Source organism: Falco biarmicus, chromosome 7, assembly GCF_023638135.1.
Source record: "Falco biarmicus isolate bFalBia1 chromosome 7, bFalBia1.pri, whole genome shotgun sequence".
Taxonomy (NCBI): Eukaryota; Metazoa; Chordata; class Aves; order Falconiformes; family Falconidae; genus Falco; species Falco biarmicus.
In genome coordinates this window covers 20,236,565-20,249,981 of record NC_079294.1, presented here as the reverse complement: position 1 = coordinate 20,249,981, position 13,417 = coordinate 20,236,565, and the positions used below count along the sequence as shown (strand labels likewise).

At 43.1% G+C, this 13,417-nt stretch overlaps 1 protein-coding gene across 1 annotated transcript in view; it reads left to right on the top strand.

The window, feature by feature from the left end:
* Positions 1-266: 266 nt before the first annotated feature.
* The window catches only part of ARG2 (arginase 2), a 22,269-nt gene continuing 9,118 nt past the window's right edge, over positions 267-13,417 (top strand). Inside the window, exons 1-2 of the mRNA XM_056347557.1 lie at positions 267-464; positions 563-635. Of these exons, the coding sequence (XP_056203532.1) occupies positions 348-464; positions 563-635 (190 nt within the window). The 5' untranslated portion in view covers positions 267-347. The remainder of the gene's footprint in view (positions 465-562; positions 636-13,417) is intronic.

Sequence of the window (13,417 nt, the reverse complement as noted above, 5' to 3'; positions counted from 1 at the left end):
GGAGGCCGGGGCGCGGCGCCAGCCCGCGGGCGGCGCGAGGCCGGGCGGAGGGGAGGGCGGGGCCCGGGGCGGGGCCGCGGCAGCCGCGGCGGCGCCGCCGTTGGACCGTCCCGCTCCGCCGGCCGCGCCCCGCCCCTTCCCTCCCACCCACCCCCCGGGCTGTCGCGCGCTGAGCCGCGTGCGTCGCGGGGGGGGGGGCGGGACACACCTCCGGGCGCGCGCGCTGCCGTTGGCCGGGCGGCGCGGGGGTGTGAGGGGCGGGGGCGGGAGCCGGCTCCCGGCGCGCGGGGCCGGGGCGCGTTAAAAGGCGCGGGCGGCGGCGGTGCCAGGCGGCGGCGGGTGGCACCATGGCGCTGCGTGGCGGCTTCGCCCGGCTCCTCCGCAGGCCGGCGGACGCGCGGCTCCAGCCGGCCAGGCAGGCGCGCTCCGTGGCGCTGGTGGGCGCCCCGCTGTCCCGGGGGCAGGTGGGCACCGCGGGGCCGGGGCGGCGGGCGGGGCCGGGGCCGCGCACCTGGTGGCGGGCGGCGCTGGCTGACGCGTCTCCCTTCTCTTTGTCTCGCAGAAGCGGCGAGGAGTGGACCACGGCCCTGCTACCCTCCGCGCCGCGGGGCTGGCGGAGCGGCTGGCCGGACTCGGTGAGGCGCGGCGGGGGGCGGGTGGGCGGCGGCGGGCCGGCGGTGGTGCCCTCATCCTCCCCCGCCCGGGCAGGTCGCCCCGCACCGCTCCCTTCGGCGGAGCGTGACTCAGCCGCTTGCCGCCGGCCCGGGGGGGGGGTGGGCGGGATGAGCTGGTGCAGACGGTTCCCTCTGGGGATGACGGAATCCGGAGCGCCCCAGGGCCAGCCGTGCCCGGGGTACGGCGATGCCGCCGCGGGTGGGGGGGAACGTGCCGGGTCGCCCCGGAACAAAGAGAGGTGGGTCCCCCGGGGGCGGCTGCCTGGGGGCTCCCGCCCGGCACGTCGGGCGCTTTGCCGGCGCATGGAGCCCGTGCTCTTCCCGCTTGGCTTAAAGAGACGCTAGAGAAGCAGGGGCCATTCAAAACGTTACGTGCGCTCGGTGTATCCAGTCAAGTCATAGCCTTGGCTGTGCTTCTCCATTTCTCACATCGTGTGTTTTCTTTTCCAAATTCGTTACCAGCTACTTAGCTCGTTTCTGAAATACTTGTATGCTTCCAAGTGATGAAATTAAGAACTTTCTGGCAAATCCTCAGATCTGCGTACTGAAGTCGTGTCTGAAGCTTTGCTTTGAAAACGCTTGCAGACAGCACTGTGTGAATGGAAATCTGGTCTTTTCACTGTCACCACTTCTTATTCAAGCAAATCTATGCGCTTATTTGTGTTTCAGCTTTTTATATCTATTGCTTCTACAAGCTGAGACCTGCAGAATACTGTATCACGGTTATTAGAAGTAAGACGTGAGGGGTAGGCACTTGTAAAGCTGAACTCAGTCTTGGAGAACCTTTAATCTAAAAAGCGTTACAGAAATCTGTACGATGGATGGATCGCAGGGGTGGACCACAGAACTGTTTTTTCTGCTCTGTGTGACTAGTGTTAGCGGGGTTTAGATGCATGCAGAGGAAAGATAATTGCTAATAACCCTCTAGCAAGCTTAATTCTGAATTTTAATACCTCTTTAAAACAGAAGCTATTGTTCTGTGCAGCTCTGTAAGCGTATCCCACGTATCTTATGATTCACAAGCCAAAAAGTCCCAGTTTGCATTCAGAGGAGTAGATATTATTTTTCCTGTCTTAGTTTTGTGCAAAGTTGATGTGTGCCATCCTTGGCAGTGCTTGAATTCTAGTGAGCATGATCTATAACCTCTCTATAATGCAGAATATGTTATACATATAACACAGGAGAGGGTGTGTAGAAGAGATCTTACATACTGCAGTAAAAGCAGGTCTGGTTGTTACTGAGTTTATGTAAAACTAACAAGTTACCAGGTTTGAAAGTACAAAAGGAGGGTGTTATTCTAGACAAGGCTGTAGGCAGTTTACTTTTTTTATTGATGACAGAATTTTGTACTGGAAGGCTTGAGGTTTAAGTAGTTTGAATCTAATACTTCAATTTTGTAAGAATTCTTTAGCCCAAACCCCAGAACTAGGAAAAAACCCTCGTTATTATGACAGAAGCTCACTTCAGTAGGAACTTGGAGAAGGCAGAAAGAAAAGAGAATACAAGCCCTTTCTGGATTCTAGTAACAAGAAGTGGGGATAGAAGTGAAGCAGGTTACGCTAAAGTAAGTGGAAGGTGGAAAGTAATTTCAGTGTTAGTTGCTTATGGACTGTTTACTCATTAGTCAGTAATGCCCATGGAGGTGTTTTCTTGCTGTTCCCTTACAATTTTTAAAGGTTCTGAGATACCTTCCTCCTGCAGTTTCAGTTTCCTGTTACTGATGCATTCTTCCACTGGGGTAGGGTTTTTTCAGTCAGTGTCGATGTTTATTGCTGCTTAAATCTCAGCAGCTCTCTTACGAAGAGGTTCAGATGGCTTGTACATGGATTGTAACAGGTTCTGCTGTGAGGGCCTGTCCTGGAACAGTGACAGCCACCAGCATACACAGAATTTTTGTTTATCTTGCAAAGACAATCTGCTTGAGGGTAGGGTGGTAGATTGAGGAGGACACTACCATGCAGCCTTTTGTATTGTTCGCATCTGTTATTCATGGAAACTTAACAAATTATTGTTTTGGGCTGTGGGCTGTTTGTTTTTCTTCCCTGGGCTGCCAGGATAGATTTGCCTGTAGGACTGATACTAGTGCCGTTGCCTGGACTCCTGTGGTGCATTGAACTTGGCAGTAAAACTTTAGCTGCTTTCTTCTTTGTCTTTTTAACACTAGGATTTTGCTTTTCATACACTGAAGGAGGCGATAGAGCCAGAGTATTATTTTCATCATTAATTTGTATATTCTGTTTATCTCTTTTGGTAAAAGAATTAATAATTTTAATGGGACGTTGTTGTACGTGTGTGTGTGTGTGTTTGTAAGATGATTTTCCTTGTTATTACAAGCTTGGAACCAGTAACTCTCAAATACCATTGCCCTCACTTGTTTCAAGTGGAAGAAATTCCTGGTGATCAGATTCTTCTGTTTGCCTGAAGTTGTCAAGTTTAATTTATTCATTTTCCATGCATATATTCAAATTCAATTTGACCTGCATAAAATGAACATGCTTTGAAATCCCTAAGATGTAGTATTCGGACAGTAAGATGCACGGACTGCATTTGTTCATGTGTATGTATTTTGTTACTTTGAATATCAAGCAACCGCATGGCATTTCTAATGTTTGTATGCCTGACTTAATGACTTCTGTTGGCAGTGCTTGAGCCACATCAGAGGGAGTGAGAACAGTAGACCTTTGCTACCTTCTTTTTGTGCTGTTTTCATTTTGCTTTCACTGACTGGTATCTTTGGGGGGGAATGTAACTGTCCCTTTCGCCCTACCCTAACATCTGTTCTTCGGTAGTCCTGTGGCAGTGTCCCGAGCTGCTACTCCATTTCCTATTTTTTGGGGTATCCCTCCCCTGAAAGAGACTGTGACTGTACCTACATGGTATGATAAATTCTTGGCTGCCTAAAATGATGGCTGCCTATCAACGGCTTGTTTATGCCTAGGCTGAAATATGAGGAGGGAGCTCGGAGGCAGATGGTATCACTAGTCTGTACCAGACTGTCAGAGATTAATCTGAGCCACTATCTTGACTTTTATCCCCTTGTTAGAAGCAGCGAGAACACTGTTACGTATTGGTAGTAGCTTGAGGCGTACTCGGGAAGAGAGTTAATGTAGCAGAAGTGTAGCAGAAATTCAGCTCCTAAGCCAAAAACAGTGGGTGTGCAAGTCTGTAGCAGGGATAATTTAAAATAAAACTGACTAAGCCTGGGGGGCTTTTTATTCACCTTGGTGATGTTTGCCTCTACTGCTTTTCCTAACGGAAACTAAATTATTAACATCTTAAAGGACTTTTCCATCTTGCCAAAGAAGTAGAAGTGCTATATTAAAATGGCAACGCATAACTCCCTGGCATGGGGGAGGAAAGAGTACAAAGCTTGCAGAGCTGTGTGGTGTTCTGGTGGTGGAGAAATGGGTGCAGTATGTGGAGGCTTTTGGACTTTCAGTGGGAAGAATCGGGGAAGATGAGTGACAGATGCAGTTGACTTGAGCTATAGAAGGTGCAAAGTATGAAGTTCTTTTAAAGTGAGAGTTTCTTGGACCTTTCCTGTTCACTAGCAGATTAGGCAGAGAAAATCCAGAGTGTTGCCTAGTCCTCTTACTTGAAGGAGAGAAGGACCATTCTCAGATTTTTGTAAGTAATATATAACTCTTGAGTTAATTACCATAGCCCTTGAGGTGACCGAGAGCACCTCTGTTGTTGCTAACACGGGAACATTAGTATAAAATTTCTTCCTTAGTATTCATTCTTATATGTTGACTATTGTTATTTTCCTTCTTTTTTTTTTCTTTTTGTTTTTTTGGTGTTTTTTGTTCTGTTCATTTAGAGCTGGATGTGGCTGGGTTGCTGAGTTTAGTCAAAATTGGGTTTGGATTCTAGAATTGATTAACAAAGTTTGGATCTGAGTTACTGGTTTGAGAAGTTAGTGGATGGTGGAGACATGTGGCTTACAGATGGAAGTAGAGTTAGGCTTGTCAAAGAGAATGACCATCATATTACTATTCTTTTGTTTGACTGGAACAAAGCTCTTCAGTGATAGGATTCAGGAGGTCAGTGTAGTGACTCGGAAAGGAGTAACCTCTAAAAGAGGAATGGAACTGCTAATACCCATGTGACTGCAGATATTTTTCTGCTTTGCCCAAAACCATTGGACTCCTACTGACATCTGCTGCCAAAAATAGCAATTCAACTGTGCTGTCTCACCGACATGGTTCATATGGTTAGTTTCAGTCTTAACAATAAATCGTGAAGCAGCTTCTACATATATCTCCTCTTTTCCCACCTAAATCTTAGGTGAAGAGTTTAGAAGGAAGATAAATAGTCTTTCAATTATGCACCAAGGTATGCGTAATGAAGTAACTGGTGCTGAGGTTCAGCAGATACAACTCTTGCCAGTCTACAGCTGCAGTGTTGGGAAAATAACTTTCATCAGCCCATCCAGTAAATATGTTTAAACAGTTGCCTGTATCCCTGAAGACTGGTAAACTGTACAATTCTGCTTGCCCTATGGTTGAATGAAGACTGAACCTACAGACTCATTTGACAAAGATCCATTTATGTTGGAAACAAGATCTGTCAGGAGTTCAGTATTCTTGGATTAGAATCTAGTTCAGTTTTGCACTAGCTCTTAAATCAATTTCTCTTCAAAGCTCAGTATTTTAAACTTTAAGACTTTCTAGTGTAGTAGAGCCAGTCAAATATCTCTAATCCATAGAATTCCAGTAAAGTCTAAATTTATTGTGTAGATAATGTCAAGATCTGTCTTTTTTTTTTAGTCTTTTTGTCACATTTTCTGCTGTTTAATAAAGTTGAAATGGGAGACAGCCAAAATTTTAAGTAACTGCTGGCACTTTCAGCAGCATGTTTAGTTAAGTATCTGCATTGTTGAGATAAGAAATGCTAGTGTTCATAGGTTCTTTCTGATGATGTAAGCTAAGTCTATTCATTTGCTAGGAACATTCTCATGAAAAAATCAGGATAGCGTAAAGGTATTGCTAGACTAACAGCTAAGTCTTCAGCCCTACAAAAGCAGAAATGGAAATGCCTTTTTTTTTTTTTTTTTTTTTTTTTTTTCCTAAACCAAGCACCCCCACCCCCTGCTTGCCCCTCTTTCCCCCCCATCACTGAAACAGCACAGGTAAATGGCATTCCTCTTCTTTTTCCTTTCATTCCCTTGGACACAAGCATGCACAAACACTTCTCTTTAACATCAGTAAAACATGCTTATGTAGTACTGCAGATTATTTCCAGAACTAGAATAAATGACCTCTTTTCATTTACATGGAGATAGAGATCCAAGAGGCTCTGTTATCCTGGTTTACCGCTGACATGTCGATTAGCCATGATTGGTTCGTTTCAAAGACCTGTGGTTTGACAAAAATCAAAGCACAGTCAAAGGGACTGATCGACTGATTGTAACTGGCATTAGCAGTGAGTCTTTGAAATGATGCCGTTGCTGGAGCGCATCCTGGGCAGATGCCGCTCCCCCCCCGGTGCAGGAAGGCAGCCAGGAGCTGCCCCGTACCCAGGCGGGCAGGAGGAGCCCTGCTGAGGCTTTGGCGGACAGTTATTTTGGGGAGGCTCCCCTTGAGGCTGTGCCAGGTTGATGCTTCGTAACAGACCTCATTGCCCAGCTCACCTTGAGCACGGGGTGCTGAGCTCCCTAGAAGGGGAGGAGTGTGCTTTGACAACAGTTATGGCTTATCTTCTTGAATGCTGTACCCTTTGATATTTGCACGGTTACAATTAGCTTTAGAAGTTTCTAGAAAAATGCCAATAGTGAAAGTACATGGAGTCAGAGCATTCCTTGCAGTAGGTCAGTTCTGATTGTCTTTCCTTCCCCACATGGATGGAGGACTCCACGTGATAATTTTTGCTTCGGAATGAAAAACTATATTAGCTGTTGATTTGATGTTTGTTTTTTCTCTCCCACTTGGCTGGTGCATATTCCAGGTTGTGCATTATCCATTAAGTTGGCTTTGAAAGAAGCTTTGTTAATTTGGGGTAGAGTTCACTCGGTACTTTCAAATACATGTAAAAAAGTTATGCAGGTTGGGCAACCGGAATTGATTATTTCTTCCTAATTCTTCAATAAAGGGAGATTAGATTCAAGGAACAAAGAACCGAGCTCTTGAGCGTCTTGTATTTCTTCGGGTTTATGGTGATGCCCTTCAGACTTTATATTTTTCTATTATAAAATTAGTTTTAATATGAGACTTACCTGATTTTCTGCACCCATAAAATTATTTCTGGATTGGAATAAACTCAGATCACATGCTGTTTTGTTTTTTTTTACCATGAATGATGTTGAAGGAGAGGAGTTACTGGAGAGGGGCACAAAGGGAGGTGACAGAGGGAAAATTTAGGTAATGAGTTGAGGTTTGATCTGCTTCATGGTGCATGGAATCTGTTATTACTTTCTCATTTGACACTTCAGTCCTGTCTCTCATTGTGGACTCGCAAGACCAAGATATCTGTGGCAGACATGTGCTTATATGAATATGGTACAGAGGATTATTTTTGGATGGAAGGTGGACACTTCTGTTGTAAAACCACCTGGTGAAAAACAGGGAATGAGGCACTGAAGTAAAAAAAAAAAAATCAGATCTCTCATTTGACTATGAAGTGAGCTGGTCTGGTGTTAGTTTCTTGCAGCTGCTAAGAGCAGGGGAGAGAACTTCAGTAATGTCTGATACATTCTGCTCTCATTTCCTCTCGAGTATTACTTGTGTCTGGGTTAACTAATGTAGTAACTTCTGTAACAACGCACAAGGTCCTTGTTGAGGAGAGCTGTTTCGGTATTGTGAGTTCCTGTGGCTGTGTCTACTTGTGTTCTTGTGTCAGGAACTCTTTCTGGGTTAAGCTTATTTAAAGGGCATTAGAACTTGTGCAGGGTTTGTTGGAGGCGTGGCAGACCACAACCACTGCAGCCATGTCTCCTCTCTGATGCAAGCCACGTGCAAACGTTTCCCAACACCTGATACTGACTCTTTTGGAGACCTCTTCAGGTCAGGTGCACAGGATTTCGTAAGAGATCAAAGTTAAATGATTATCAAGAAGAAATGAGGTGGCTGCTCAATTTGAGGTCAGAAAAAAAATATTTTTTTGGCTGAGTTTATGTAAGGGACAACTTGAGACTACAGACTTGGGGTAGCAGTTGGAATTGAGTTTGCTTGTTGTTGCATGAGCTGAAGCCTTTTAAACAGGTATGGATACAGAAACCTTGTTTTAAACCAGACCTTTCAAAATTCTAAAAGGTAGGGTAGAAATTACCAAGATGTGAACTTGTGTTTTAGGAAGCGAAATTTTAGAGCTGGCAGAAACCTACTGAGCCAGCAAATGTCTGTATCTAATAGGAGATTTCTTCCAGCAGATACTCACTTTAAAGAGACTTGGATGCTGTGTATTGAACTTCTAAGCAAGAAGGTTACGATAAAGCTCGGCTGCTGAAGTCTCAGTCTGTTGTAGTGGGAGCCTTGCTAGCCTAATTGCATACTTTTACTTTATATCAGTATGAACTTTGTATAGCTTTGATACACACACACTTGAAATAGGCTTCAGAACGCACTGGTCATAATGAATTGAGTCGTTTGTCAACACGTTGCACAACAGCCAAGAGCGTCACTGAGAAGGGATTATGAAGCCTGTACCATAAGTCAGTGAGTTTATACTGAGAAGAAGGGTGGTAACAGCTTGTAGCCCTTTTGTTCACAGGAAGGACAACGTTAAGTTTGTCTGTAGACATTGTTTGTAATACTCGTTGCTTCCTGAAAAGCCTTTCGGTCTGATGTGATTCACTGAACAGGCTGTAATCTGAGAAAACAGTTTGCGGGAGCTTTCACATGAGCAGTTTTATGTAACACACACTATGATGTAAGAGCTAGTAACTGTGGGATTTCCAGATCCCTTTGAAAGTAGTTAACAGGGTTTAGTAACTCAGAAAAGGAATGATGTAATTTTCCCATTAAGTTAGGATTTTTTTATATTTTACCTCTAGTTCACAAATACCCAGTGTAAACAGGCAGTGTCAGAAGATCATTTCTATGTCGTGTTCCACATGCTTTTGTTCCATTTGCTGCTTGCTGCCTAGGAGAGCCATTATAATTTACAGTAGCATGCCATTGGGCAATGGCAGCAGGCAGCCTGGATTTTGAAAGCAAATCTCCTACTATCAGATTGCTGCTTCTGACTTCGCAGTATCCTAGTAGAGGAGGATGGGAGGGGATCTCTCCCTGCTGCTGCCCAGATGTTTTTCCAGTTAAATGCCCCCAGACATATGAGCCACCTGCTTTTACAGAACAAAATTTTCTCTTAAATCTGTGTAGGGAAATGTCTTGCTGTAGTAACTGCTGCCTACTGTACATACTGAATGTATTGTATTTTGCTTCAGATGATAGGAAGTGAACATTACCATTGTCATATAACTTGCTACAGGGCATCTCATGTCCCACTTAAAAGCATCATGGGGTTGAGCCCGAGTGCTACATTAATAGCTTATTTGAAAAGGCATGCAGGAAACTTTATTTTCCTGAATGTATTCTTAATTTTTATTTCTGCCTTTTTTCCCTAAATACAAGTTGGGCTCCTACTTAAGAAAAATGTATATAGGTAAAGTTCTGGCTATGCAGGCTGAAGAAACAACTGCCTCCATCCCCTGGTCTGCTAGTTGAATGCCTGTGTGACCTTTCCCTAACCTGTTCTGGTCAAAATAAGTTGACCTAGAAAAGATCTACTGTAAAAAATATTTCAAGCTAATGAATTCATTTTTTTGGTTGAAATATGCCCCCAGGCAGGTCTGATGAAGCTCTCGGGGTTGCATTGAACCACTGAGGATTGCACTCCTAAGCTGTAGGAGAGACGTGTGTTGCTTTTACACACTAATTATTCATACTAACAGGAGGACTTTTGTACATGTATGCACTTATTTATCTAACTATACTGTGTGTTTGTATTCAGATTGACACCTTTATGTCCCTCGTATCTCTTCCAAGCTCCTGTACCAGCAATAGATGAATCCAGCCTTTTTTTTTTCTTTTCTATTTATTTCCCTCGCCTTACTGCAAAAAGTGATCTCTTGAGCAGAGAGTGCTGATGAAGCTGACTTGCATGGACTTGGTTGTTATAAATTTGCTGCACTGCTGATAATTGACTGATGAATCAAACAGAATACATTTTTCATTTGAATATACTGTCTGTTAAGAGCTTGAAAGTGGAACAAAAGACTTATTTCAATCATATTTAATTTCATATTATTTAGTTACTAGCAAAATGTCTGTGGTGTTTAGTCTGCAAGTACTGTATGGTACTACTTCATTTAAAAATAACTTCAATCTTGGCTAGACCTGCACTGCAGCACTGACAAATGGTGTAGATGCAGTGCTTTCTAATGAATGCAAGGAGGCTGGCTTTTGTGTCTGTCCACACCTCTTCCTAGCTTTCAGAACTTGTATCTACTGTCTTTTAAAAGACCCGTGTATATTCTCCTATATGTTAACTTTCTGTACTGATTTAAAAAGCTGCTTGTTTATAGTTATTGGTATCTTAAAACACAGTGCCTCAACTACCGAAGAAATTGCGTATTGTTTGGTGTGGTGGATTATATAAATCTTTCGCTAATGGCTAAATAACTGCAAGATTCACCAGATTGCACTGCGCTGCAGCATGTCTGTCCATTGAGCAATTTCTGTGTTGGGCAAAAAATAATGTAGTTGAGAAAGTTTTGATTTAAAGATTTAATTTTTTTAAATTTCTATGTGCAAGCAGGCAGATGACATGGAAAACCATTCAGGTCTAAGTATTAGACTAATCTAAGGCACTCTAAATAGAAGCTAAGAAAATAGATCAATAACTACTTTAATAAACGGACAAATTATTTTTCTTTACTCTTCAGTAAGCATTAAGACAAATGTACATGCTCATTTTGTCTCTAATATCTGGTCAGTCCTAACAAGTATATGTGCACATATGCACGTACACACTTCTAATCACTTCAGGATACGTGGTTTATTTTTGTACTGTGAATTTTTTGTGTGTACTGTCTGTTCACTAAGCTCTCCTGCCCTAAGGCCACCTAATCATAGCTTTCAAAACTCTAGGCACAATGAAAAAACTAGTAGGAAGAAAAGACATTAGTAACGTTTGAGGACTGGATTAGTGTGTGCTTCTGATATTAACTACATTTAATTGCCTAGTTGGCTGAAAACATTCATATCACCCTGGAAAACAAGGTATCTTCGTCAAGCTCATAAAAACAGTGGGCCTAAGTAAAAGGGAAGCACAAAGATGAGAAAAAAAGCTGCTACAAGGTTTATGAACTCCATCTGAACAACAATAAACTTCTGAAGATGATAACAAAACCTGAAGACATCTATTGTCTATAACGGACATTAGGCTTTTTTATAAAAAAAAATAGAGACATCTTAATGCAGGTGGTATGAGAGTACTGTTTGTGCAAAAGGTTGACAAGATCCCAGAACTCTGCACTCGCAAAAGTGTAGATATGGACGGACAGACATATCATACAGTACAAGCTGTATGAACCTGATGTGATCATAAGAAATAAATAGCTTTTTTATTCAGAAGCTGAACCATATCTTTTTGCCTTACAGATGGGGCTGGGAGGAGGGCAGGGTAAAGAAGAAAGGAATTCTTGCACACAAGTGATACTTCTCTAAACACGCTTGCCTAGAATCTGACATGTTTGGTGTGCCTTGAGCATAACCTGAAGAATCTTAACCTGTTCCCTGAAGTGCTATGAAAGATTGCATGATTGGTTCTTTGTTTTAAACTGATCCAAAGATGGAATTTCATGATGTAATTTTATCCTTTAATGGGTAAAAATACTGTGATGTGCTTGTACGTCCTCTAAGACAACAAAATGTCAGTGGCAGGCCTTTCTTCCAACATTTTGTATATTGTGCAGTTCTGTAACGTGTGAGTTGCTGAACGCAGCTCCAGACTGCAGACTTACTTCCCACAGATGGCAAAGGTATTTGTACAAATACTTGTACAGTGTCTCCAAAAGCTCTTGATACCTATTGAATGATGTGATAGCTTGAAGTCTTGCTTCCAAAATTTGTCTCCTGGGCACGCTCGGGTACTTTCATCAAACTTTGAAATACTGAAATGTGTAGCAGGGTGCACGTGCATGAGAAGTAGCCTTGCAGTAAGACATAAATAAAAAAAAAAGATTGTTGACGTTCATTGAACATCTCTCAGAACTAGCAGCTCTTTTCTGATTCTGCATAGCAGCAGAATGAAATAGGGTAAAAAAAAAAATATGTAGTGGTCCACAGAGATCAGATAGCACATTCAAGTTAAACAAATCCAGTGCAAAATTCCAGAGCCTTCATCCTGCTGGCTAATTAGGTATTGCCTGAAGGAAGAAAACAATGCTGTTGAGTGCCTGTGTTGCCTTTTGAAAACCGGGGAGCAGTATGTCATGGTTCTGCTTACTATCTTAAGTCTCTGCAGATAATGTGTTTTCTCACAGAGTTGCTGAGACTGCATTTATTTTATCCTTTGCTAAGTAGCTGTGCTCAGCTGCCATGTCCTCTCCTAGCAAATACTCTGACATCTGTCCATCTGTGTCCCTGCTATAAAAGGTATGCTCTTGCCTTTCTCGTACGTGACTCAACCATTGTCCTTTTCATGTTTTTCTCTATGTTACTTTTGCATTACTTCTACCAAGTAAATTCACAGAGCCCATTTCCTAGATATTAGGCTAATGGCTTAATGGAAAGCATTAAGCAGGAAGCCCAGAGCCCCAGGTGGGCTGTTTCTTCCTGTTTTGCTTGCCTTAATGTGTCAAATTGCCCTGTTAGGCACAGGATGGCAAAAGGCAGAATGTCAGGCTCTAGCCTGGATGCTTTGAACTCCAAACAGGCTAGTGATTTTGAGGAACAAATGGGACAGGCATGCCTGGTATTCTGGGTGGTCCTGATTTACTAAGCCACTGTTGGTGTAGCTGTAAATACCTTGGGGCGGTTACAGTCCTCATCACTGCCTATCTGAAACTGAGAGGCTCTGGCCTGTGAAATACTGTTACAGATTTTGATAGCTAAATGACTATTATTAAGAAAGCATGTGGTATTGGACAGGAGACCTTCAAAGGATAAGCTCTATAATGTGTATGAAAAAGAGTTAAAACTTCAAATGCAGCCAGTTAATAAGTATGCTCACAGTTGGGTGGAGGAAGGAAAACAACACTCAAAAATGTTTCCTTTATTTTCTATTCCGTGAAGACTCCTTTTCATGGAAAGTAGTCAGAAAGACATTTTAAGAAAGGCTGAGTCTCAGACCCAGCATGTTGTCAGGCTTCAATAGCCAATTAAGTTGTAACTGGCAATGATAGGATCTCAAAAGAGGGTTGGGATCAAAACCCCAGAATTAAAATGCTTTCTAGACTATCTTGTGTTGAGAAAATGGACAGGTTCTCTTACAAAGCATTAGTGCACCCTCCATGGGGTTGCCTGGAAGTACTGTAAGAAAATTTCCGTTATTGGTAACTTGGCACTCTTGTGCCTTGAATCTTGTGGGGTTTGAAAATGGAAAAGAACTGTTAGGACTCGGGCATAGATAGTGAGATGTGTAGTCCTAGGCATCTTTGATCAGCTGAGCTCGTTTAAGGCTGTATATGATCTGTCTAATTGGGAAGGAAGATGGCAGTACAAACTCTGCTTTTCCATGTTAAAATTGCCAGGAAATAATGAAATCCAAACTGTTTTTCTAGGTGACTTTCTATGACTGTC